The sequence below is a fragment of the Cebus imitator genome, unplaced genomic scaffold, assembly GCF_001604975.1.
Source record: "Cebus imitator isolate Cc_AM_T3 unplaced genomic scaffold, Cebus_imitator-1.0 Scaffold19, whole genome shotgun sequence".
Taxonomy (NCBI): Eukaryota; Metazoa; Chordata; class Mammalia; order Primates; family Cebidae; genus Cebus; species Cebus imitator.
Genome location: NW_016107334.1, coordinates 2,905,912 through 2,933,712, shown reverse-complemented (window position 1 = coordinate 2,933,712; position 27,801 = coordinate 2,905,912). Strand labels below are relative to the sequence as shown.

General features: G+C 48.1%; 1 protein-coding gene across 2 annotated transcripts in view; it reads right to left on the bottom strand.

Moving 5' to 3' along the window:
- The window catches only part of ST8SIA2 (ST8 alpha-N-acetyl-neuraminide alpha-2,8-sialyltransferase 2), an 81,242-nt gene that overhangs the window by 11,434 nt on the left and 42,007 nt on the right, over positions 1-27,801 (bottom strand). For both annotated transcript variants that reach the window (XM_037734826.1, XM_037734835.1), the window contains exons 2-5: positions 26,951-27,013; positions 22,729-22,857; positions 18,206-18,463; positions 11,907-12,200 (exon numbers count right to left, since the gene is read on the bottom strand). In XM_037734826.1, the coding sequence (XP_037590754.1) occupies positions 11,907-12,200; positions 18,206-18,463; positions 22,729-22,857; positions 26,951-27,013 (744 nt within the window). The remainder of the gene's footprint in view (positions 1-11,906; positions 12,201-18,205; positions 18,464-22,728; positions 22,858-26,950; positions 27,014-27,801) is intronic.

Genomic DNA, 27,801 nt, shown 5'->3' with positions numbered 1-27,801 from the left:
AAAGCACCATGGGAAAAAGCCGATGATGTCCCTAAGGAGCAGGAATGCCTCATAGGTGGCCTTCAAAGGAGACTCAGTGATGCTTTGTGCAAGATCAGCAGCAAAGCCCGGGACAGAACTTTCGGGGTGCTGACCTCCTGTCCTCTGCTTCAGCAGCCTCAGCCCTGATCCAAGGGTCCATTGCTGTCTTTTCCTTGGGAACACTGTCGAGGGCTCTGCTGTGCTGTAGGATATCTCAGAATGAGACTCCCATCTTTGCAGTATTGGAGAACTGAAGCTTTCGTCTCAGAATTTGGGGCTATTGAGAAGGGCTGGTCAAGCCATGGGGATGCTGAGTCTAAATCCAGATCCCCAGGCTTCTGTGCTTGCCTAAGCCAACACTCTTGCTCAAGTAAGCCAGGCTAGCCTCAAATATGGACATACCACTGACAACTCTCCGATGACTCCTGAAGTCCACAGGATAAACCCTGATGGCCTCCATTGGGCTTGTGAAGCCCTTGGGATCTGAGCCTGCACGCCTCTCCAGGTGTGCAGTATGCACAGCCACATTGCCACGAGCAACATCTGGGTTTCTTCCACGACACGTCCGATGTGGTCTTGGCTAGCAGTCCCTTCTTACGGGCTCAGCTTCGACGCCACTTCCTGTAGGAAGCCTCCTGAATCTCCCTGGATGGTTCTGTGTCCTGTATGTTGTTCTTCCGTATCACAGCACCTACCATGCCACACCATAATGACTTGTTTCCTTGTCTTTTCCTTCTCTACAATTTTAAATTCAGTAGGCAAGTGGATTGACTTCCTGCTTCTGTGTAACTCTAGATCCTAGCATGGCACATATATAAAGTGGGCACTTTACAAATCGTTAATAAAGCAGTGAATGAAAATGAGCAAGCAAAGGCTAGAGACTCATTCTGGGGACATTATCAGGAGAGATAAATGAGCCCAGCTTCACTGCAAGCCCTGCTAGGCAGCTGCCAGCACTGGACGTGGGAAAGGCAGGCTCACACCATCCTAGACAGCAAGTTACCAAAAGAAAGGAGAAAAGTATGGCACTGGGGATTTTTCCTGCTGCATTGCGAGCCCTGCCAGGAGGGGTGAGACTGCTACTCATGCCCAGGTACCACCTCTGTCCCCAGTGACCCAGCAGGCGGTGTAGCAAGACCATTTCTTAGGGGCTTAAGCCTTCTGGCTGGATTCAGGAGTTTCAACTGATGCCACGAGAAACAAAATTACATTCAATCTCATTCTTAATCAAAGGGATCCAATTTCAAACAACAATCGGATACCATTTGTCACTGGATTGGCAAATAGAACTAATGTTGATAATACACCCGTTGGTGAGGTTAAGAGAAAGCAGGTATTTTCAATAATGGCAGGTAAGGGTGTGAATCCATATCTACCTCTAGGAGGGGTAATTGGCAGTAACTGTAAAAATTAACAATGCAAACTGGCAAAGACTTCCAAAAAGCAAACCCATAGATGTGCACATGTTTGCAGATATCATCACAAGGTGATCAATATAGCATTGATTATACTGGCAAAAAAGTGGAAACACCCTCAGTGCCCACCAATGGCTTCTGCTTACATAAATTATGGTCCAGACACACAGCAGACTGCCAGGCAACTGTGAAGGACAATGAGGTGGTGTGTCTCGATATGGAGTAATTTCCAGAATTTAACAAGGTGCAGTACTTAAAAACATGTTCTGTATGTGTAAAAAGGGGCGTTTCTGGAAGGATCCACACACAGAAAGTCAATTTAACAGGTGGCTTCTGTGGAGGAGGACTGGGGGTGTGGAGTGGAGCTTGCTTTTTACTTTAAATCCTTTAATTCAACTTGGGTTTCTTTTCACTGTATGCATTGCTATTAAAAAAGAATTGGAGAGAGAGAGAGAGAGAGAATCCACCTATGCCTTCATACCACAGGCCTCCCTCCGTTTCTCTTCCATGGGGCATGCTTCCAAAAAGGTGACTCTAGTTCACCTCATTCTCTGTCAACCAGAGGAGACTGGGACCAGCACAGGGAAGGGATTGGCCTTAGGGACACACACTCTGCATCGCCAGGGTCCTGTCTGGGAGGAGGGGCCACCAGCAGCCTGTGCTGGTTTCTCCCTGTCTTTTTGCACCTTGCTTACTCTTCTGTCACCTTGGGCCCTCAAGTCTCTGCAGCAGGGCTTGCTTTGCTGACCTGGCCCCTCTGGCCCTGGCCAGAGGCAAGTTGAATCAGTGCCATTCTGAAGTCTTAATTAGGCTCCTGGTGCCTAATTAAGCGCCAATTCACAGGCCTTGTCTGCACAGAGCCAGTGGGCTGCACAGCTGACAGGGTCAGCGGGCTGCTTTCCTGCCCAAGGGGCCACCCTCTCTGTGGGTCCAGCCTCCCTCGATGTCGTAATTAAATTAGAGCCATTCACCACCAGCTGCCTGAGGCCATACTCAATTGCCTTGGTGTCCTTCCACTCCATTGCTCACCTTCCTAGACAACAGCTAGTGAGGGCTCTGTGCCACCCCACTGGCTGGCAGAGCCAGGGGCCCCTGGGCGAGCTGCTCAGGTGGAGGCCACTGAAGCCCTCCTTTTTGGCCCCAGGGCTGGGCCCTGCCAGCTGCCGGTGAGAGCGGAAGAGCAGGTGCTCTATTGGGTTTTGGAAGCATGTTCCCCTCTCCCTGCTCACTGCCTCAGATGGTGGAAATTTTGTTAAGTTTATTTGGGGGGCAGAGACTGAGATGTGTTGAATGAGAGAATCTGAGTGGGAAGGGAGGCCATGTAACCCAGCTGTTACGGATTGAATTTCCCCTTTCCCCCAAACTCATATGTTGATGTTTTAAGCCCCAGTATCTTGGAATGTGACTGTATTTGGAGGGAGGATTATTCACGGAGGTAATCAAGTTAAAATTAGGTCACTAGGGTGGGGCTTCATCCAATATGACTGATGTCCTTGCAGAGGGCGGGGATTTGGAAATAGGCAACAGGTAGAAGGCATGGGAATAAGAAGATGGTCTACAAGCCAAGGTGAGAGGCCTGAAGCACATCCGGCCCTTAGCCAGATCTTGAGCGGCCCTTAGCCAGATCTTGAGTGAGACTAACCACACTGACCCCTGAGTTGTGAACTCCAGCCTCTAGAACTGTGAGATAATGCATTCTGTTGGTTCAGCCACCCAGTCTGTGAGATGTTGTTATGGCAGCCCTGATGAGTGAACTAATCTGCCAACTCTATATGATGGGGATTTCCTCTCCACCATCCCAGTAATGGGGGGGTTCGCTGCTGCCTGAGCATCTCCAAAGATGCTGAATTCACCACCTCCTAAGAGGCAGCCAAGCCCACTTCAGATTATCTTATTTGCTGGAATGTTCTTCTCAGTGTCTGGAAGGAATCTGGCTTCCTTCCCCAACCCTAGCTCTATACTTGGAGCCTCTCAGACCAAATCTATGAGCCTCTGAAGGGCAGGGACCTAGTTTTACTGGCTTTTTAAATTCCCCAGCACAGGCCTGGAGCCTGTTGGTGCCTAATGAGTATTTGCTGAGTGACGGGAGCTCTGTTGTTCCTTGGAGCCTTCTCTCTCAAAAATTCCAAATTTCTCTGCCACTGTGGCCCCTCTCTGGCTTGGTACCTAAAGAAAATGTGATTCTCTAAGTGGGATCTGAACAGGCAGAGAAAAGCAAGGCCATCACCCACCTCCCTGACTCTCAGAGATGCTATCCATTCATTGCTGTGACCCAAGACCACGCTATCCTTTTGAGCAACCACACGCCACCAATGGTTGGTGCTGTTCATCTCTCTGCACTTGTACAAATGTTTTGAACCTAAGGACAGAATCTTGCATGTGTCCATGTCAACTTTCTTCCTCTTTGGTTGATTTGCTTTTAATTCTGAGACCCCAAATATGGAGAATCCCCCAAAAGTCACATCATCAGTGAATGTGCTAAGCAGAGCACTGATGCTGTCATTTAAGTTATTGGTAAAAATGGTTGCTGGTTCAGAGAGGTCTCCCTGTGGTCAACATTAATCTAATTAATTAGCATCCTTTGGGGGTCAATGGTCAGTAGATAGTGGTTAAACTCTCTGTCAAGGATACAATGAGGTCACAGTGGAGAGAGTGGAGACCACTGATGCCTACATGTGTGGATCTGAATCCCAGCTTCCTCCTCTCCTCATCTGCGTGACATTGGGCAATGTACCTTGCATTTATGAGCCTTAGTTTCCTTATGAGTAGAAAGGAGATGAAAACAGTATCTTACCAGGATGTTCCGAGAAGTTAACATTTGTCCCCTTCCATTCCCTAAACTGTCCATCAGGTCCACGTTGCCCATGAAATGCTTTGTCAAGGTAGCTGGCTTATGTCCAGATGTGAAATGACTATACTGACCCCAGGTCTACCTGTCTGCTGCCCGCCTCACAAAGGAACATCAGAACAGTGTATCTTCCAGTTTTATTTTTCCATCTTTAAGCATTCATAAGCCATGGGATTGATAATCTGTTTGAAACTCTGGCTTAATGTTGACATTAAGCTCACTGGTGTCCATCATTTCCTCATGTTTAGAAAACTGGGAAAGAGATTGCCTGTCCCTGATTCCCTTCTGTAATTCTGCATGAATTAGAGAAGATCATGGCCAGCTGCTCACAGGTCTGACTGCAAGTTTGCCCTTGGGAAGTCCATTGGTTTTGATTTTGGGGAGAGCAGTGGTTCTCAAACTTATGCTGTGCATCCAAATTACTTGGAGCACTGTTGAAACACAGATGTTGGTCCCCACTCCTAGACTTTTTGATTCAGCAGGTCTGGGGTGGGGCCTGAGACTTTGCATCTCTAACAAGTTCTCAGTGATCCTGATGCTGCTGGTCTGGGGATCATGAGTGTTAAGAACTATTGATTCAGAGCAGTAGAGTGGGACTGTCAGTAGAGAACCCAAAGTCCCCGTTCCCCTATCCAAGTAAAAGACTCGTCTTTGTTGAAAAAACAGATACAGGAGTTGAGGAGTTCATTATACTTTTGTCCTTTGAAACCCCTATGCCATCTGCTCCTAACCCTTTGGTTCTTACTTGAAACATAAAAAAACTTTTCTGTTTTTCTTAATATCTTCCTAAACTCAAACCATCCTGGCTTTGGCCTTCCTGACATGATTCTCTAGGGTGCCATCACTATTTCCTAGTTACGTGTAATAGAGGCAAATGGATGGCGATCAGGGGCCGGGAGGAGCCCTGGATCTGTCCCTTACCAGCTGTGGGACCTCATGCAAGTTACTCCTTGAGGCTCAGTTTTCCTATCTTTAAAATGGGGATAGCGGCAGTAGTCCCATCACGACAGGAGATAATGCTTAGCATGGCATGTGGCATGTAAGCATTCGCTGTGGTAACACGTTCCCCTCAGCTGTTTTCCTGCGTGTGCTGTTACAAGCCATCGAGAGTGGCATGCAGAAGGCGTGACTGCATTTCTGAGCCTTCCTGAGTTATCACCCAAAGATGTCTACTTTTCTTCTGAAAAATGCCTTGGTCATGAAGGGTCAGTCAAGCAAACTGGGGAGAGTGAAACCAAAGGCACATTCAAGGGCAGGTGGCAGGGAGAGCTTCAACTGGGGTTTCAGCACCACCGTGCCACGCCCAGGTGCTGGCTGGTGTCGGATGGGATGCTGAGGAGCTCTGACCTTTCAGCTTGTTCTCTCTGATAAGGCGCTACTCCAGGCTCTGGACAATGGCAATGTGCCGTGTAGCCTTGACGCACTGCTCCCTGCTGTGGTCTTCTCCAGTGTGGCAGATCCTGGCCCACTGAGCCCATTGCTATCCCTGTCCCCAGCCCAGTATTAAATGAGTGCAAATTTGTGCTGGACCTGGTGCACCACATTAGAACGAGAGAGTTCGGTTCAGTTCCTGGCTGTGCCACTTACTGCCTGGGTGGCCTTATATAAATGACCTAACTTGTCCGAGCATTAAGTTCTTCTTTTGCAAAATGAAGGTACTAGGGTGCCCTAAAAGTGATCTCATTGGAAATTCCCACCAGCAAAGCAGAAGGGCTCCTATTTCTCCACATTGTCAACAACACTTACTATTTTCTCTCTCTCTCTCTCTCTCTCTCTCTCTCTCTCTCTGTGTGTGTGTGTGTGTGTGTGTGTGTGTGTGTGTGTTTACCAGTAGCCATGCTAGAGGGTATGAAGGGATATCTCATTGATATGCTTTGGATCTGTGTCCCACCAAATCTCATGTTGAATTTTGTAACCTCTAATGTTGGAGGTGGGACTTGGTGGGAGGTGATTTGATCATCAGGGACAGTTTCTCGTGGATGGGTTAGTGACATCCAATGGATGCTGTCCTCGTAACAATGAGTGAGTTCTCATAAGATCCGGTTGTTTAAAAGTGTGCAGTACCTCTCCCTGTCTCTGTTGCTTCTGCCCCTGCCATGTGAGACGCTTCGCTCTCCCTTTACCTTCTGTCAGAATTGGAATCTTCCTAAGGTCTCCCCAGAAGCTGAAACTGCTATGATTCCTGGAGAGCCTGTAGAACTATGAGCCAATTAAACCTCTTTTCTTTATGTTACCCAGTCTCAGGTATTTCTTCAAAGCAGTAGGAGAACAGACTAATACACTCGTGTATTCACTTTATATTTCCCTCATGATCAATGGAGCATCTTGTCATGTACTTATTGGCCATTTGTGTATTTTCTTTGGAGAAATGTCTATCCCATGTCTTTTGCCCATTTTTGAATTATTGGGTTTTTTTTTTGTTGTTGAGTTGTAGGAATTCTTCACATATCCTGGATGTTAATCCCTTATCAGGTATAGTATTTGTATCTTTCTTGTATTTATAGTATCTTTTTTCTAATTATATGAGTTGTCTTGATAGATTGTCCTTTGATGCACAAATGTTTTACCTTTCTATGTAGTGCAATTTATCTGTTTTTTTCCTTCATTGCCTGCACTTTTCGGGTCATTCTTAAAAGACAGTTGCCAAACACAAGGTGATGAAAAATTTCTCCTAAGTTTTCTTCTTGGATTGAATTTCTTCTAAGTGAAATGTACAGTTAATAATGGTTAAAATGCACGCAACCTACAGAATGGGGAAAATATTCACAAACTATTCATCGGACAAAGGTCTAGTATCCAGAATCCACAGGAAACTTAAATAACTCAACAAACAAAAAACAACCCCATTAAGAAATTCTCAAAAGCAGACAAATAAGTGGCCAAGAAGTACATGAAAAAATGCTGATCATCGTGAGTCATCAGAGAAATGCAAATCAAAACCACAGTGACATACCATCTTACACCAGTCAGAATGGCTATTATTAAAAAGTCAAACAACAGAAGTTGGTGAGGTTGTAGAGAAAAGAATATGCTTATATATTGTTGGTGAGATTGTAAATTGGTTCAGTCACTGTGAAAAGCAGTTTGGAGATTTTGTAAAGAATGTAGAACTACCATTACACCCAGCAATCCCATTAGTGGATAAGTATCCAAAAGAAAACAAATCATTCTACCAAAAAGACACATGCGTTGGCATGTTCATAGCAGCACTATTCACAATAGCAAAGACATGGAATCAACCTAGGTGCCCAGCGATGGTGGACTGGATAAAGGAAATGTGGTACATATACACCACGGAATATACCATGGACTCAGCTAGAGACTGCTATCCTAAGTGAATTAACACAGGAATAGAAAATCAAATGCCACATATTCTCACTTATAAGTAGGAGCGAAATGTTGGGTATTCATGGACATCAAGATGGCAACAATAGATATTGGGGAAGAAGGGAATGGGGAAAGGGTTGGAAAATTGTTGGGTACTAAGCTCAGTACCTGGGTGGTGGATCATTTGTACCATAAACCTCATCATCATGCAGTATACCCAGGTAACAAACTTACAGAGGTGTACCCCCTGAATCTAAAATAAAAGTTGAAAAAGAAAACAAAATCATTAAAATGGTAAATTTTATGTTATGTATATTTTATTACAATAAAATTTATTCCCACCTCCCACATACTCCATAAATAGGTGGTTTATTGGGCAACACATCTTAAAATAAGGAAAGAAGATTATTTTGCAAACTGCAGTCCATTATTGGGACTTCAAGGTGAAGAACTCATGAGTGACTGCTCTGACTACTACAGGGTCCTTTCTTAAATTCAGTCTAATTGCATTTCCTCCTTGTGGCTCCAGCCCCTGGAACTCTTGAGTACACAGGACAAGTCTAATCCCTTTCCCAAATTGTAGCTCTCCAAGTGGCAGCTGACACCATCACAGTAGCCATGAGTGATGGACTACATGTGTCCTCTGCAGGGCTCTGGGGATGGTAGGTGATACAACCAAGCCAGTCACGGAGCTGGGATCTGGACCCTTTGGAGGTGTCGCTACCGCCAAAGCCCATGTTTTTGGTGCTAGGCTACAATGCCTCTTGGCCAGATTTCTCCTCAGCCTTCCTCTCTACAATCCCTTGGTCTTTTCTTGTGTGGCTTTGTACTGAATTCCTCCCCAGAGCATCCCCGACTTGCAGTGAACACCAGGTAAGGTCCCACCAAGGCAGGGGCTAACGACATGCGCTCCCTACCTTTTCAACGGTGCTCTATTAGGCCCAGCACTCTACAAGGTCCAGTGGCCTGATGGAGGGACAGAATCCTTGGCAGAAATCCTTTCCAAGCCCCCCTTGTCCTCTTCTTCTCCACTGCTAAAAGCAGAGGCTAACCTCACCCACCTCTTCCGGGAGTTCCTGCAACTGAAGATGTTGCAGTTTCAGGATGAACAGCCTGTTTGTTTAAAGGGCTTATTACTGGTGCTTAGTGCTATTTTGACAGATGAAAGTGAGTCAATTATAGCTGGAAATAGCTCTGGCTGCATCAGTGTCTTCCAGGTGGCTGCCCATTCCCCATTCAGAGGACTTTTTCTCTCCTTAACAAAGGGCAGTGTTTCTCCTCTTATCCCCAAGGACTCCAGAACCATCTCAAGAGTTTCCTCCGTGTAGGAAGAAACAATATTTAATATTTAACCAGTCCATGAGGTGAGGGTTGCCACTGCAGACCTACTCTGACAAGCATGAAGTGAAAAGATGGCCTTCACAGGCCAACCTCCAGGATAAAGGATGTAGTCCCATTGAGTCCCGTGTCCATATGGGTATCATTCTGGCTTCATCAGACACACCTGTGGCTGCCCCTTATGGAATATCTATCTAGGGCTTTTTTGGGGGCAATGGGTTTTCCCTGTTGATACCTATCTTAGTGAGACCAGTGTTGGTCACAGGCTTGGGTGACCACAGTGACTTTCATGAGGACAAGAGTCCTTTGTGGGTGGCTCAGAGGGCTTCCCAGGGTCACAGCAAGTTATGCTAAGGCCCCAGTGAGGAGCATCCTGATGCCCTCAGTCAGTGTGGAGTCTGTACACTGGGCTCTCTCGTGTCCCTGGTGATCTGCCATGTGGTTGGATGGCCAATTGGGTGTGGGGCCTGACCCCAAGCTGGGAGGTCAGGAGTGTGGTGGGGTATATATTTCTAACAGGCATCTCACACTTCATATGTTCAAGAAAGAACTCCCTTCCATAGCACCCCCAAATATGCATGGGCTTCTCTAAGCTCTTCTATCACAGAACATGGCACCGCCATATTGAGCTTGTTTGCTTAAACTGTAATCCTAAGAGTCATCCTGGGTTTTTCTCTTTCTCTCCCCCATTACGGTCCTTAAACAGAATCCACTAGCAAATCCTGCTGCCTTTACCTCTGAATTTTATAGCAGATCTGACCAACTCTTAGATCTCCCATGCCGTAATCCTAGTCTAAGCCAGCCTTATTTTCTACCAGAGCTATTGCAACAGCTTCCTAACAAATATTCCAGATTTCATTCTTGCTGGAGGGATCTTTTAAAGACACAACTCATATCTTCTACCTCAGCTCCTTCACTGCCCCTCAAACTTAGAACCAAATCCAAACTCCTTACCATGGCCCACAAAGATACGTGCATTCTAGTCCCTGCCTCTCTCACCAGCATCATTTCCTTACCCCTTTCTCCCTGCTCACTCTGCTTCAACCACACTTGTCTCTTGGTTGAATCTTGAACACACCCTCCCACTTCAAGGCCTTTGCACTTAAGGTTGCCTCCACCTGGAAGGTTTCTAGCCCAGATCTGCACATGGGTGGTGCCTTTCTGTCCCTTGAGACTTAGCTCAAACCAGCTTCTTCTTTCCAGAGAAGACTTTCCTGATAGCACTGTTTAAAAGTATCTTATTTATTTGTTTACCTATAAATTATCTTTCCCTGTAAGAAAACTTGATTATTAATGAGATCTGGGACTTTATTCACTGCTGTATCTTAGTGTCTAGAACGGAGCCTGGCACATAGTAAGCACTCAGTAAATATATGCGGAATGAATGTGTGTAGGTGTTTAAAACATGTCCACAAATTGGCACTTTCCCATTGAGAGTCAGGGTCTATGTTTACTCTCCTTGATTCTAGGCCGATACAATGACTAGATGGCTAGTAGATGATAATAGAAGTGACACTATGTGGTCTTAAAATGTGGTGCAGCTTCTACCTTCATCTCTGGGTCACTTGTGCTAGAGCCTGGGCCACCATGTACACAGTGTGACCACTCCAAGGCTACCATGCTGTGAGGAAGCCCAATCTAGCCCATGTAGAGAAATCACTTGGAGAAATCCTAAGATAACATAAAGAGAAAGAGACACATGGTCAACCCCAGCTGCTTCAGACCCCTGCTGTTTTACTTCTAGCCAATCTGACTGCACCTGACTTAAGAACCATTCAGGTTAGCCCTTCTCAAATTCTTAGCCAATAAAAACTGTAAAAAATATAAAATGATTTTTTAAGCCACGGAGTTGTTAGATGATTTTTACTGTGACAGATAACTGGAAGAGAGTGAATGATTAATATTAAACTATTTTTCTTGTGGCCGCTATGATGGACCCTAGCAAATTCCTAGCCAGTTTACTGATCCATGTGCCAGAGAGATCTACGCCAGGTCACGTAAATGGGAGGAAACAAGGAAGAGATTGGGAACTACTATTTTTTTTTGACTGGGGCTGTTTAAGAATGCCATCTGGGTTGACATGGACTTCTTGATAGGAATAGTTCAGACCCTCCTCAACATTTTCTGTTTGTTTGCCTTAATTCTTGGACTCTCTTTTCTGGAATTAGAGATCTAGACCTAACCAGGAGAATCCTTACCTAATTAGTTACATCAAAACTCTTCTTAAAGAGAGTGGATTCCATTGCTTTAACTCTCCCTGTCTCTTTCATATTGCCTAGGTGAAGTTCCCCTCCATCTTAGAGAGAGGACCTCGTGGATAAAAACATATCCTGTGGGCACTCCTTTGACGCTCTCAGCCCAATCAACAAGATGTGCTCTGCAGAGTTAGAGAATATTGCACTGAGGCATAAAGATGGTGATGACTGATACCACATTGTTTCTGCCAAAATTTTACTAGGCATTTCATATACATTATCTCATTTAGTCTTCACATCCTCCTGTCTTACCATTCCCACCCCTATTTCACTGAAAAGGCAACTAAAGTTTAGAGAGATTAAGGTGAATTACTTAAAGTCAAGTGCATCTGGTCCTGATTTTCTTGAAAATCACCCACCTGGGATGGCATGTGACTTACCAGCCACCATCTCTCCTCCCACATTCATGGCATCTGTTCCCTCTGAGCCTCGAGACAGCCCAACAGCCAGGATAATTCTCAACTCAGCTCTTAAGACAGGCACTACCAACTGGTCACAATTGGCATGCCAGATGAAACCCACTTGCTAAACCCCCTCATCTCTCAAGGAATGGAGGCTCAGAAAGGCCAGGTGACTTGCTGAGGCCATCCGGCAAGTGAGTGGTGGAACTGGGATGGAAATGCACCTGGGGAAGGGATGCTGCCTGCCAAGCATCTCCCACACTTAGCGACGGTCCTACTGGCCTGTAGGGAGTCAGCTTACCCGCGAACGGCGTGCAGCAGGCGCAGCGAGGGGTATGCAGTGCGCACGTTGACGTGGTGCTTCAGGATGAGCTCGTTGACCCACTCGACGCGCTCCTTGCCGCCCCGGGCCATGAAGGCAGGGATCCACAGGATGCTGCCATTGAGGCTGTGCAGCCGCTGCAGCAGCTTCTCCCGCCATGTGGCATTGACCAAGTCCTCAAAGGCGCGCTGGATGACGGAGGGGTTCATGGTTACCAGGTCTGTCTTGAGCCCCACATCCCGGGCGTACTCCTGTACTGGGGCCAGGTTGCACCTGCCGGATAAAAAGGCAACATAATCCTTCTGGGAAAGCTGAGACCCCTTCTTCTCTTTAACTTGATCCCATCCTTTGCCTCTCCTTGCTTCTTTCGCATCCCCAAACAAAGACCCAGGGCATCTCTCCACACTCACAGGCCCCTCGTGTCATCCCTTCTCCTCCTTTTTCCACCACGAATGTTGACTGAGTTCATACCGTGTACCTAGAACTTTGCTAGATCCTGCGGATGTAAATGCCTGCCTTTTACTCTGGAGTTTAGGATCTAGGAGAGGAAGAAATTAGCAAGTAAGCCAGTCCTCAGCCCGCAGGATGATGATGCTGTTGCCAGGAGTGACCTGGCCCAGGAGGTGACAGAGTGAGGGATCTGAAGGCAGGCTCCCAGGCTCTAAACTCGCTTTGACACTTTCTACCTGTGTGATTATTAGAAACTTGCTCAATTTCTCTGTGCTTCCTGAGACCTTCCATTACTTTAACTATGATAGAGATCACAAGAGCATCCCTCCCAAGGATTAAAAGAACTGCTACATGCCCCGTCCTTAGAACACTACTGGATATAATAAGAGCTTGGTAAATGCTAACTGCTGTCTTGTCACCAGTCTATGGGAAGGAGGAGTGTCAGGTGGACTTCCCCGAGGTGGTGACCGCTAAGCAGAAATCTATTAGTAGACAAGGTACATGAAAAGAGTGCTTCTCCAGTTTGCCAAGTCAGAACAATCGCCCCAGCCACTTGTTAACAATACCGACTGCCCGGTTCCTCACCTGGAGATTCTGATTCAACAGGTGGCCCTAAGCATTGATACCTGTGTTTCACAAGCTCTTCCTCTTCAGGTAGTGTTACAGCCAAGCAGTTTAGTATGTGCCCTGCTACAGCCCTGTAGGCACAAGAAAGGTTTCCAAGGGCAGAGAGGTGGGAGACAGCATGGCTGTTTAGGGAAAGGCAGACGATTTGGTCTGATTGGAGCATACTGTGTGGAGGAGATGGGGTTGGGGGGGCAAGCAGAGTGGTCTTGCCTATCAAAGGACCTGTGCGTCAGGGACTTGGTTCTGAGGGCCGTAGGGAGCCACTGAGGGTTCTGGAGCAGGAGGGTGACAGGGACAGATTAGAATTTTTGGCCACAATTAGAAAGCAATGAGCTGAAGCTGCAGTATGGATTGCAGGGGATGGAGCTGGGTGCTGGAGGGCAGACTGAGAGTCTGCTGCAAACTCAGGCTGACAAGTCAGGCTACCTGGGTGGACAGCCTCAGCCATTTAACCTGATGACTTCCTTATGGGAGACCCAGCCTGGGTGTGCACATCTGGGTTTCCTGCCTGTGCCTGGGACTGGGATGGCAGCAGGGGGCACTGTGGGGGAGGTCTGGCTGCTGTCTGGCACAGAGGATTTGATGGTGGAAAAGCCTTTTGACAAGTGAAAATAAGTCTGAGAAATCCAGTTAAGAGTAAAAAATGAGGCTGGATACATGGACATAAGGGATCCCAGGTGATCATCAAATGAGGAAATCCAGAGAGGCAGCATCATACCCCCTTTAAGCAAGGACTTTCCTTCTTCAATAACTGAGGAGAAAAAGTGGTTGATTAGAAAGAAAACTAATATTTTTTTGAGCCCCTGGTGTGTGCCAGGCACTGGTTGGGCCCTTCACATAGGTCAGCTTGGTTTATTTTGATCTGCTTTTAATCACCCTCCTGTTACAAATGAGGAGATGGAGGTCCAGTGTGTGAGAATGAACTTGCCCAAAGTCCCAGAGCTAGAAATGGAACCACCGGGAGTCAAGCTCAGGTATATTTCACTTAAACAGCCTGTTTGTGATTTCAGACTTAACCCCCAAAAATATCCCCTCTTCTCATCCCTGCCCCTAGACCTTGCCATCTTTGACTATGGCTAAACATTGCAAGGGGCTAGGATTGCCCTGGGTCAATTCCCCTTCAGGAGCCCTTGCCACAGCCTCAGAGACTGAGGTGTCACAGCAGCACATCAGCCAGTGTGGGGCTGCCCAGCTCTCAGGTACTCCTATAGCCCTGAAACACGGCAGAGCCGGGCTTCCATGGCCTTCCTGAGGGTATGGGGCCAATTCTTGGCAAGCTCCAGGTCCTGAGAGCAGGGCCAAGTGGTCTGCATGCAGTTCAGATGGACTGGAAGCACCCACTGGGCAGGAGGGGCTGTGAGTGAGGCAAGGGGAACGAAGTGTCTGTGGCACCCGACCCTGGCGACTTAAGAGATGGCCCAGGAGGGTATAGGAGTAAACATTCCTGACTGCAGTGTGGGCCTGGCTGGGATGCCACCTCCTGGAAGATGCCGTGGCCAATGGGAAGAGGGGCTGCATGCACCTCGCAGGCAGGCCCTCATTCAGTATAGGCCTCAGCTCACAGCAGGGGCTCCATACCTTACAAGCAGGACGCACAAGAAGAGGGAGGCAGGGAGGGGATGTGAAGTCCAAGCTTCTCCAATGACTGTGCCTCAGTGAGGAGGCTGGGTTGGGGGAGCGCTGCCTAAGTGGGCTGTCTAGACGTCTTCCTTCCCCACCAGATGTGAATTGCTTCACTGAGGTGAGGAGGAGGCATTAGGAACGGGTTCAATCTGATCTAGGCTCTCCTTTGTCCAACAGTAGGCCAGGCCTCCCACAGTGACTTCTGGGTGGGCTGCATTGCTTGGATGAGCTTGGCTCTGGGCGGGAAAGGAGTCATTCTCTTCCAGAAACCACCACACCCACAGGTACACACTGAGTGCTCTGCAGGATGAGAGGCAGCTTGGGCAGGCACTGGAGGCCAACTGCCCAGTCCACGGCTTGGCTTCAGCCCTCACTAGCTGTGTGGGGCTTGCCTCTCTATGCCTCAGTTTCCTCACTGCAAAGCCAGGATAAACACAGAGCACTCCTTACAGAGTAGTTGTGAGAACTGTTAATACACATGAAGCACATAGAATAGCACCTGGTACATTCTAAGTGGCCAGTAAATGGTAAGGGATAACAATGATGGTGTGATGTGATTTATCCATGGAATGGTGTTCATCAGATTCTCCCTATGGAGGAAAGTGTGTGTGTGTGTGTGTGTGTGTGTGTGTGTGTGCACAATGAAATCCTGATCCCCAAATATCTGAGAACTTATGCGCTGCACACATAATCCCAGATAGACACAGTGTCCTCAGCCTGGCGTTGCAGGACCATGGGGCTCTCCTGGGACCAGCCCTTCATCCATTCCCAGCAGCACTCTGCAGCGGATGCTTGCTGGAGCAGTGCCCGCCCTGATCCATGCATCTGCCTTCTTGCTTCCGTGTCTCTGTTCCTGCTGTGTCCTCTTCCTCACCACTTTCACTGGTCAAAGGCACACCACACTCCAATGCTGCTTCTGCCAGAGCCTGCCCTGAACACCCTAGGAGGCACCAGGTTCTGCAAGATCATTGCATTTTGCGTGCCATGTGTCCCACCGGGACTTACATGCGTGTATTCCCCACACTGAGTGTCCTGAGAGGGGGTGAGGTCTTGCATGTCTCTGTGTTTCTCCCATGGAGGAGGAAGGGTGAATGGATTGAAGACTTGGATTGGCAGAGAGAGAAACGTCTAGCAGGAACTTTACAGCATCTGTCATTTTGGCAAAGGCACATGGAGGCCCTCCTCTGGCCCGGCACAGCCTTGGACTGGAGGCCCAGAGATGGGCACAGCCATTCTGCTCTGGAGGAGCTCACCACCTGGGGGTGAGGTGGGTGGAGCAGAGACACAGAGTCCACAGGGAATTAACGCTTAGTGCCCCTGCTGTGTGGGAGACTCCGTTCCAGGCACGTTCAGGTGTGCCGTCTCATTGAATGCTTGCAGCATCATGCCCTCTTCACTGTTAGTGTGGAGCTTTGACCTGCAGGATGTTTCCAAGTGCAGGGCATGGAATAAACTCCTCGATGGGAAGAATCCAGAGGAATGGTCCCAGCAGGGTGGAGGAGCTAGTGCCGCTTCTGGGTACCGTGCCTGTGATGTAAAATACAGGTCTGTACATAGTGGGGCTGCATCATCTTGTCCTAAAACACCCCGAAGAGACACATGTGTGTTTCAGAGCCATGGACAAAGGCCCAAGGGACAAAGAACAACTGCGTTTTGTGCAGTAGCTTGCTCCTTGGCATTTTTGATCCATATTTTTCCAGTATGTGTGGATGGGTGTGGACCTGACTCCCAGGGGTGAGGCAGAGCACGCCCTGGCTTCGCCTCTCCATGTGCAGTCACACACCAGCAGTGCATCCCCTGGGGTGCTTGTTAGAAATGCTGAGTGGCCGGCCCCACCCTAGACCCCAGAACTCTGTGTGTCGATAAGCCCAGGTGACTCCTGTGCACGGTAAAGTTTGGGAAGCACTGGGCCAGAGTACAGACCGTATTCATCGTGAAAGAGCCTCAAGGCCAGCCAGTCCACCCAGCCCATTTTACAGATGATAAAACGGAGGCCCAGAAAGGCAGAATGAGACGCTCCAAGTCATGTGGCAAATGGGTAGCAGAGCCAAGGCACAGCTTTGCAGTCCACACTGCCGACTGTGTGAAAGGGTCCCAAAAGGAAACTGTGGCCCAAATCTGCCTCTAAAAATTCCTGGGTCAGGGTCAGGACTTCATGGGGTGTGTAAAGCTCACTGTGAGAACTCATGGCTTGTGACAAAGAAAGAGGCATGGCTTACTTGTGTGGCATTAGCTCTGAAAGGACCCCCTGGATACTGCTGGGCACCCTGGAGGGAATCCGACCCCCTGGGAAGAAGCCTTGGCCCCCACACGCTCACCTTTAATGCCCACCCATCACTCCTCTGGCTTCCAATCAGACAGACCTGCCACGTTTCCTTCTTCCTTTGCCCTCCCCTGACTCTCCCTCCAACTGTCTTTAGACTGGAGGACTTTGAAAAACAGGGACTGAGTCCTTGGATGTGCCAGGGCAACCTGGGCCTGGCAGAGGATGAGAAAACTCTGGCTGGCAGGCTGCAGTACTGTTTCAATCCCAGTGGACGCTAAGAGTAAAGACACAGTTTCTTCCCATGTCCAGGGGTTCAGAGAACTCTGCGATAAGGCAGCTTCCCAAAGCCCCAGAACAAGGCTGTCTTTGCCTCGAGTTGGTCCCCACAGAAACATGAGAACGTGTGCAGTTCTGCCAGGGCTGGGGAGCCGCCTGCAGTGAAATGCAACGCTCTGCATACCCTGATTCTGACCGAGAGACAGCAAGGCCTTGTTTCCATGACTGTGGTGGATTGGGGGTCAGGTGTCAGGCCTATGGGTAACTTTGTATGCAAATGTCCTGGGCAACTGGAAAATGAGAGCTGATATCTTGGAGAAAATTATGGTCAGTTACAAAATCCAAGTTTCTCTGTTACTCCCACACTTCCTAGATTTTGAAAGCAGGGTAATAAAGTCGTTCGTAGAGCTTCCCCTTCCAGGACACTTACAGAGTTTTACAAGCGTGAGCCAACAACTGACCAGCCCAGGAGACTTTCTTACCAGCCTTTCGTACCAGGCTCTACCTCGGGATCAGCAAACTTTTTCGGTAAAGAGCCAGATAATGACATTTTTGGCTTTGCAGGCGATATGATCTTCCTGTTGTGACTCTGCATTCCACCCAACAACTTCACTGTGCCCAATGACTCCACTCTCCTTGTAGTGAAACAGCAGCCACGAATGACATGAAAATGAGTGGCGTGGCTGTGTTTCAACCACACTCTATTTACAAGAGCAGGCCGCAGGCCGGCATCTGCCCCCCTCTGCTGTGGATCAGTGATTCCTAACCTTGGCTGTACATCAGAATGACCGGGCTCCCTGGGTGCCCGCACCCCTGCCGCACCTCTCTCCCCCTCCCCTCCCCTCCATTGATTTCATTGGTTGGAGGTACATTCTGGACACTGGGGACAAAGCTCCTCAAGTGATTCTGATGAGCAGTCATGGTTGAGAGTAGGGGCTAACTGTCTTGCTTCAATCTCTTGGGGCAGCTGGAAATGCTCCCCTGAAACACAGCCTGCCTGCCGCTCTGGCCCCAGAGTGCCTGCTGGGCATGTTACCTGATGACGAAGCTGTGGGCATCAATCTCCTGCCCACAGCCGCTGTTCAGCAAGACCCCCGAGTTGCCTACGATGGCACAAGTCCCAAAGTGCTTGTTCTTCAGCGGCGAAGTCCTGGGGAGGAGCTCGTAGAGGTTCTGGGACACATTCATGGTGCTGTCTCGATCGAAGATGTAATGAATAATGTCTCCGGGCTTCAGGGTTCCCTTTAGGACAGAAATGTCCTTTTCAGCATCCAAGAACTTCAAAATTTGCTTCCTGTGGAAACCAAACATGCGTAAGGAAAGCCCCTGTGGTGCCAGCTGCCCTTTGCCAACCCAGCTTTTCTTGTCCAGTGTCGCCCTGCAGGGTGGCTGGAGCCCAGCAAATACGGAGCGTGCTAAGAGTTCAGGTGCCCTCGAGAATGGGTTCCAGGCAGGGTGCCCAGAAATGGCCCAGAGGCAGCTATGGTGGTGGCCAACATGGAGTTGCCAGGGTTATGCCCTCTTCCTTTGTGAGGCAAAAACAGCGTGGCAAATCACTCCATTAAAGCTGGGGGTGAGCTCCTCACAGCAGGCCCCAGAAGGAGGGGTGGCCCACCATCCCAGTTTCCCTAAGACTTCCTGGCCTGGGCACTGAAACCCCACATCCCTGAAAACCCCTCAGTCTTGGGCACACCCAGATATTTGGTGACCCTACATTACACTCACTCTCTTAGGGGGATTTAGGGCCATTCTCTGACAGGGATGAAAATGAATGGTTAGGTACAAAATCCAAGTTTCTCTGTTACTCCTGCACTTCCTAGATGTTGAGAACAGGTTAGCAAAGTTGCCCAGGAGTAGGAAGTCAGGTACAGGAGCCTTTTATTCCTTACCAGCCCCTTGTCTTCCATGGAAGGTTTCTCTGGGCAAAGGAGCTTTCTGGAGGGATGGATACTGTGATGTGTACAAACATGTCCGCCTTTGAGACACTGAGAGGACGGCCTGCCATCCTGCAGGCTGGAGCAGCTCCCCTTGCTGCCCCCGCTAGGTGCTATCTAGTGTTTATGGTGGGGAGATTGTAAATATGGACACCTCGCTGGTCCACAGAGAAGGGCTCCTTTGTGTTGTTTCAGAGCAAAGGACAGCTCTCTAGGCTCTAGGGTAGCTTTGAGTTAGAGAAAGTTCTCGAACTGAATCATCTAGCAAAGCACAAAGAAAGGATGGAGTGAGGTCAGGAAAGGGATGGGTGTCCTCGTGGACTTGCCAGAAAAGCTTTACCTGAAACACACAGCCTTCCTCCACGGAGCCTGCGAATCCTAGCCTGGTATTACTTAAAAAACTGTTTACATATAGCCCAAGATTTTTAGAAATGATTCGTTATTCATAAAGAGAAAGAAACTGGGGACCTAGATAAGCTGAAGCTAATTTCATATTCTGCTGCAAATTCCTATCTGGAACAAACAGATGCAGTTCTTTGTTTTCAGAGTCCTGGAGGTGCAGAAGTTTCATGCACTTTGCAAATGTGAGACGCTGTAGGATGGCTGTCCCATCTCACAGACAGTAACACTGAGGCCTGAAGGCCTGCTGGATTTGAGATGTTCACCGCCTGTGGTACATTCCAGCAGGCTGCACATTGAGTCACTTGGGGAACCTTTAAGTATTGCAGAGCTCCAGGCTGACACGTAAGAAATCTTGGTTCTGCAAGTGGCCTAGGTCTCAGCATTGCTCTCAAAAGCTCCCCAGGTGACTTTAATGTGCATCCAGGTTTAAGAGCTTTTGGTGCAGCCGGGGCGCAGCTAGAACACTTGGTGAGCTTGAGGCTTCTCATCCACTGTCTCTCCTTACTAATGGATCTCTTGCTATCATGTTGGGGAAACCACCCTTGTAGACTAATTCGTATCCATTGATGAAAAACAGAGGCATTGCTTTTATTTACTGCGCTTTACCGGGGATTATATGACTTGACAAACTAATGTAGCTGGGAAATTGCTGAAACCCTTGCAATTACTTACTCCAAAGTATTTAAATACAAAGAGAGCCCCTAGAAAGCCCATAAATAAACACCTCTGTGAGTGAATTAATGTCTAACTAATTATGAGAAATTACCATCAATTATTAAACATCATTCCAAATCACTTGCAGAATCTTTTATTGTGGATAATCTTGATTAATTGAAGTTGGAGGAAATTCTTTTTCCCTCTGGGTGAAGGTGTGTTGTTCCTGTTGAGGGGACTGTGTGTGCAGGGTTTTTATGAAGGATGCAGTCTGGTCTTCATGGGGCAGGGTGGGCGGGGGCTATCTCTCTACCCAATGGTGGGAGAAAGGGACATAGGGGACCATGGGTGGCTTGTACTAGCAGGAGGATTTCATTCACAGGTGGTGTAGTGGGGAGAATGGTGACCCCCTAAAATACATGTCCACCTCCTAACCCTGGGAACCTGAGAATGTGACCATATTTCAAAAGAGCATCTTTGCAGATGTAATTGATGTAGGAATCTGGAGATGAGATCATCCTGGATTACCCGGGTGGGCCCTAAATTCAATGACAAGTGTCCTCATAGAAGACAGAAGAGGGCTGGGTGCGGTGGCTCACGCCTGTAATCCCAGCACTTTGGGAGGCCGAGGCTGGCGGATCATGAGGTCCAGAAATCAAGACCATCCTGACCAATATGGTGAAACCATATTGGTTTCATCTCTACTAAAAATACAAAAATTAGCTGGGTGTGGTGGCATGTGCCCGTAGTCCCAGCTACTTGGGAGGCTGAGGCAGGAGAATCGCTTCAACCCGGGAAGCAGAGGTTGCAGTGAGCCGAGATCGTACCACTGTACTCCAGCCTGGTGACAGAGCCGAGATTTCNAAAAAAAAAAAAAAAAAAAAAGAAGTAGAGGCACAGAGGAGAGGGCCACAGAAGACAGAGGCAGGGGCTAGAGTTCTGCAGCCACTAGAGGCTGGAAGGGGCAAGAGGATGGGTTCTCCCTTGGAGCCTGCAAGGGGTGCTCAGAACTCTGGCATCCAGAACTGTGCAGGAATCAACTTCTGCTGTTTTAGGCCACTGAGTCAATGGTAATTTGTTACAGCAGCCCCAGGGAACTAATGCAGGTGGCAGTGCCACCTCCACGGTGCCCCTGATCAACGGGGGCAGTTGTTAGAGCTTTGTGAGGGGGATGGAGGGCCACCAGGAGGCCCCTGAAGAGGCGTTGAGTAAGAAGTGCAGGGTGGCAGGGAGTTGGCTACTTTAGATGGTTTCTCAGTTGCCAGGTCACCAGAGCGCATGCTTTTCCTTCCCAGCCCTGCACATGTCCCAAAACTAAGCTTCAAGAACTAGGGTGCGGGGCCATTTCTATTTTGACAGTGAGCCTACTGAAGGGGGGAACCCCTGCTCTGTGTGGTGACATTGCTGGTGGCTGCTCTCCCCTCTCCCCATGGCCTGGGATGGTCATCAGCGCCTTTCCCATGTGGTCCTGGCTACCGTCCCAGCCTCACCCCCTCATTCCCTGCCTCCTGCTTCCTGATCCTGCAGCACCGTGCACAGGTACCAGATCATAGACTCTGTGGATGTGGAAAGCAGCTTGGTGAACTCCTAATTATCCTTCAAAACCCACTGCTCCTGGCCAGTCCTCTTAGTCCCCTGACAAAATGAATGGCTCTTTCCTCAGTATGCGTCTGTGTTTCCAACTGATCACTTACAGATGACATCTGTGTAAGATGCAGCACCACCTAATGTGGATGTCAGCCCATGCTGTCTTGTCTTTGCTTACAGTCTTGTCCCCACCTAGCATGTCTGATTCATGCCAGCACCCTCAGGCCCCAACACGACATCTGGAACGGAATAGTTGGATTATACTTAAAAACATTTGCTGGGTCAATCATGGTGACATCTAAGCTGAGTGTACAAAATGCCGAAGTTGTCAGTCCTTCTCTAGGGTTCCCCATTGCCACTACCCGATCAAGCCTGCAGTGCTCTGAAAACATCACTCTGCACAGATCAGGATGAGCTGCTCTCCAGCTAAACAGAACTCTGCTTTCGGGTCAGGTGTCATGTCCGTTCCTGAGTTCTCCGAATGCCCCTGTGGCTCTAGTTTTTCATTTTCATGTTGTGGGAGACGGGCAGCCTATGCAAGCTGTAAGGGCTGAGGGAGGGAGTAGCTCTCCAAGGACAAACTGGGGGACAGTCACTGAAAGGGGATGTGAATGCATGCCAGGCAGGCCCCAACAAGTAAGGACTCTTTATGCCTCAGAAGAAACAGCCACCTGTGGCCTCCACTGCCCAGGCACCCTTTGCTGCTGACCTGAGGCTCAAGGTTTGCTGCTTCTGAGCCCAGGAGCTCAGTGGGTACTCCTGCCACCTCCTGGCCCCAGTCGCCACCTACACAGGCTGGGCCGCCAGGCTTGTCTCGGGTTTTTATTTCCAATTGATCACTTACAGATGAAACCTGCCTCAGCGGGAGGTAAACATTTTATTTCTATCCTGACTGCTTTAGATGATGAAGAGCGGCAGTTTGCCAGTGTGTGCTGCAGAAGACCAAGTCTTCTTGCCTTGTCCTGTAGGTAATTACCAGTACCTGATCCTCAGAGAGAGCGTCTGGTTATGTCTCCATTTGGACGAGGCTGGCTGGATGTTGTGCTTGATGCTTTCATTACTTCTGTCAACAACAGCTGGTGATGAGGAGCCATTTATTACAACTTCAGCTCTGGAAGGAAAAGAAAGGAAGAGGGTGGACATGATGTGTTAGCAAGCTGATGACAAGTCTAATAGTTTTGTTTTTGCACGGGCTTGCATGTAAACTTTTCCAGAAGAGCAAAATTGCAGTTATTACCTGAGAAGAGAAAGAAGTCTATTTATCTTCCAGTAATGCACAAACTCTGTCCCTCAGGTATAACCTACATACATTCTTGGAGACAGGAAGGAGGGTGATAAACCTATTTTTCTTCCCCCGCCCCCAGTGTTTTTTTACCCAGTAAAACCTGGCAGTCACTGTCAGAAGACTAATATTTCTTATTCAAGCTATTGATAATAAACTCCACAAGGAGCAGGTATATGAGCAACAAAGTATCAAATGATGGGCTTACAAACTTAAAGAGAAAACAAGAACTCATACCAGGATGATGTAATTGTAGCCTGTGGCTTCACCCTCCTCCCTGGCAGCCCCATCACTCTCTTGGGGGTAACTCTGAGGTGCTACTTGAAACCTGGCGCTTGTCACACAGTTATCTGTGCTGTGTCTGTCCCTCATGTGAGGCTGTAAGCAAGGGATCGCCCACATTCATTTTATATTCCCTAGTGGTCTGACATAGCAGGTGCTCAATAAATAAGTATTGTTGAATTTAGGTTGAAATCACCCTGGGAAAGCCTTGGGTGAATGAAATAACTGGCTGGCTTTGTACTCCCTGCATGGATCATGATTCTGGGTAAACACCCCCTTTCCAGCTGACTCAGGAACACCAGGTATTATAAGACTGGCTTGAATTCAGTGGCTTGAAATCTATGCTAGTAGGTTTCTATAAACTAGGTTACAATTCTATCTTTAAAAGGCAGTGGAAGAGTCAGCCGGCTTACTGCCGAACGCACACAGTTGTATGTGGGTCACAGCCAAAGTTCTGTTTGTCTGGGCTGACAGCAGATTCTCCCAGTTAGAATAAGTGGATTTGTGACACCAAATTTGGAAGCTTGAAGGAGTTCAAACCAAACATCTATGTCCTCTGCATTTATCTTGAAACAGCCAAGTTAAAAAGGATGAAATCCTGTTAGTGAGTTCTAAACCTGACATTCTACTTTGACTTTTTTTTTTTTTAATTTGGAGACAGAGTCTTGCTCTGTCACACAGGCTGCAGTGCACTGAATACAGTGGCACAATCTCGGTTCATTGCAACCGCCACCACCCAGGTTCAAGTAATTCTCCTGGCTCGGCATCCTGAGTGGCTGGGATTACAGGTGAATGCCACTACACCTGGCTAACTTTTCTATTTTAGTAGAGTCGGGGTTTCACCCTGTTGGGCAGGCTGGTCTTGAACTCCTGACCTCAGGTGATTTGCCTGCCTCATCCTCCCAAAGTGCTGGGATTACAGGCATGCGCCACTGCGCCCAGCCCTACTGTGACTTTCGCAGGTAGAGAAGGAATTCATTTGGGGGTGCATGTTGTCTCACACATTCCCTTCACCCACCAACCTCCATTCCTCAATATTTCTGACTCCTTCGGGCTGATATCACTTGTCTTGAATTCAAATATCTGTAACTTTGCAGAGGAACTCTTCCTAGCATGCAGGCTTAATGGAGCTTCTGAGAGGATACACAAGACCTAACCCTTTGGAATTTTTCCTGTTTTCATTCAAGGAGCAGAGGGTACAGTGGAAAGATTGCATAAGCTGTGTGACTGTGGGGTGATCACTTTACCTCTCTGAGCCACAGATTGCCCATTTATAGAAACAGTATAGAAGAGACAGATAACCATTTCCTGAGGTTCTGGAATTCTCAAGGGAGCACCGATGTTCTCAAGGGAGCATGCCCCAATGGCCTCCACCTCATGAGTGATACCAGCAGGAGCTGGTATCACTGTATCCTTTTAGTATCACCAACTTTTATGCAGAGCATAGGCAGGGGCACTGACCTCAGAGACGTGGAATTGGAATTAGCAGCTTCACTGGAGCTTCACTGAAGCCTACCTCAGTAGGTACACACAACGGAAATGCTTTAATGTTGGTGATGAGGAGTTGTTACCCTAAGAGGCTAGCTGATGTGCTCAGAAGGAATCAGTGACTGTGTGCCCTGGCATCTCATAGCTTAAGGTGAGTTCAGTCTAGGGCGATGCTTCCCAGAAACTGGGGCACACTGGGTGGCACCAGGCTCTCAGAAAAGGATCTGTAGAGGAATTCTATCATAGGTGCTTAGAGAGGGGACCTGCTCGGACGCCTCCAGGAAAGGTTTCCAGACTTCTCTTGGACACAAGGTTGTAAAGGTCGGAAAGGGAGAGAGATAAATGCTGGTGTGGATGATGGTAAAATTCCTCTCCACTTTCTAGGGTGAATTTGGATCACCCTAGATGGGCATCCTGCATAGCCCATCATGGTCTTATGGGACTTTAACCGGGGCTCGGGTGCAGTGTAACTGGGGGGCTTGAGAAAGTCCTTCAGATTTCTGGACTCTACCTTCTTATCTGTAAAATAAAGGGGATGGGTTAGATAACCCCAGGATCCGCCTCAGTTCACGGGTTTGACACGCTCTGTGCTGCACAAACGTGCTGGATTGGTGAGCTGAGATGTTCCTCGTCAGTGAACATATTCTCCTGTCTCCAGTCCTCCCCAACGTCCAAAATGACACTAGAGGAAGATCACCTCCTGACCCCTGAACTTCAGCCCCAGTGACCTTCTTTTGATGCCACAGATATATCCACAGTGGTGTTAACAAGCATTGATTAAGTACCTTTAACATATCAGGTGCTGGGCTAGATAGAGCCTTACATTTGGTGGTTCTAATCCTTAAACACTCCTCAAAGAAGACACTGCAGTTATTATTGTAATTAAATGGGGAAGCCAGTGCTCAGAAGGGTAAAATCACTTGCCCAAGGCCCTGGCTAACAAATATCGGGGCTGAAGCCAGGGCTGCCTGACCCCAGGACTGTTTTTTCCATTTCTCATACTTGATTCCTATGAGACTGTGCCCCCTCGATTACCAGGGACTTGGGCTTCAGGGGCAGGATCTTCTTTCTCTGAAAGGGGGCATCATTTCATAATCGAACAGAGAGGGGCTTAGGCGCACATGGCCTTCTTCCTTTCCGCTGTATTCACTTTTCACCAGGCATAACAGAGGCTTCATTCAAAGCTCCAAGGTGACTAAGAGGTCTTTAGAGAGCTGGAAGCAATGATGTCAGGGACAGAGAGAACAGTTTCTCAAGTCAGTCATACAGGGTCAGGAACAGAGGTCCTTGACAGGTCTCATGTGGAAAAGAGATCTAAAAAAGTATGGAAGGGCAAATAATAGTCTATCCCCTGCGTCATAGGGACCTCTTATGCCCACACTAACCAAAATAGGATATTTAGACAGCAAAACACAGCCTTGATTTTGAGTAGCAGCTTTTGTTTACATCAAATAACTTGGCACTTCCTTCCACAGCTCCTTAAGTTCAGGGTTATAAGACTGCAGGCCATAGCTTTGGAGCACTTATCATTGACAGAGAATGGGGACTCAGAAGCATGGTGCAGCCACAGCCAGGGGCAAGCCTGGGTTTGCATGCTCTCTTGCTTCCAGCTGTCCCCTGGCCAATGACTGTTCCGCACCATTACAGAAAGTAGAAACACTCTTTCAGAATTTGGAGTGTACATTCAATAATCAGGGTTAACATTACTGTGTTGACTCCTTAAATATTTTAAGAGGTGTCAGCAAAGTTCCTGAATGCTTTATTTTCCATCTTAACCTCCTGGACAAGCCATCTACTGCAGTGAAATTCAGCGAAAATCCTGGTTCCCTTCAGGGTCTCCACTGCTCAGCAAACATGCAAGTTTGAGTAAGCTCATTGGTGTCCCAGGCATTACAAAGTGGGTGGACTCTTTTCCAGAAAGTGACTCTTACCCATCTTCATTTTCCATCTCTGCAGCCTCTAGACCTTGGGCCATTTCATGTGATCTTCTATTGACAGCTCCCCCGAAAAGTGATTAGGGAAATGCAAAGCCAAAGTGAAACAAAACAGATCTATTTGCTAAGTAAGAAGGGCACCATCCAGCAAAGAGGAGAAGCAGATTAATAGCTGCCTTACAGCAAAAACAAATGAACACAAAATCTAATTTACAAACCTATTAGATTTGCTATGTAAGCTGTTCACAGCTGATCTGATTGTACCTCTGCCTCCCGAATTCCTGCAAGACAAAGGAAATGCATTATTTATAAACCCAGCTCATCTTTGCAAAGCCCTCTTCAATTGCCAGGAGATCCCACAGCCCACCTGGAAAACTACAGAGGGAGGAAGAGACCTCATCCTGGACTCTCCAGAATGGGCAAAGTCCTGGCCCCAGACACAGCCCAAACATTTTATAGGGTGTGGACTTCCTGGATCCTCCCCTGGTCCCTTTCCCACTTGAATATTCATCCAATTCATACCCAGGTTCTCACTTGAGACCCTCATTTAAGACAGAAAATAAACTCCCTTGGGATTAGTCTCCCTTGGTGAATCCCAAAGGATAGCATGATTCAACATGACTCAGCATCTGCTCTAGCATGACTCAGCACCGCCTGGCTGTCTTCTCTTGCTTTCACTCACATGTAGTGAGCTGCTGTCCACTGCATTCTCTCCAAACTTGAGACACCAGAAATTCAACAGAGGCAGCAAGTTTAACTCAACAGTGCCTCCATCCAAATGTGATTGCAGTTTGCTCTTTGGTGGCAAAAGAAATAGTATTATGGGGTGTCACTCTGCTGGGAAGTGGGGAGGGTGTATGTGGGTCATGAGATTCCTTGTTCCTTCCTCTGTAGGATAGTCTTTTGAAGTAAAAGCACTCTAAGCCCCTTTCCACTCCTACTGTCTATTCAGTTCTGCCAAATCCCATTCTGTTTGTCCACACGGATTCATCCTGCTTCACTGACACATTAAGCTGGGGGATGGACAAATCCATGTGCCTCTAGTACACCCCACTTTTTGCCCTGCATG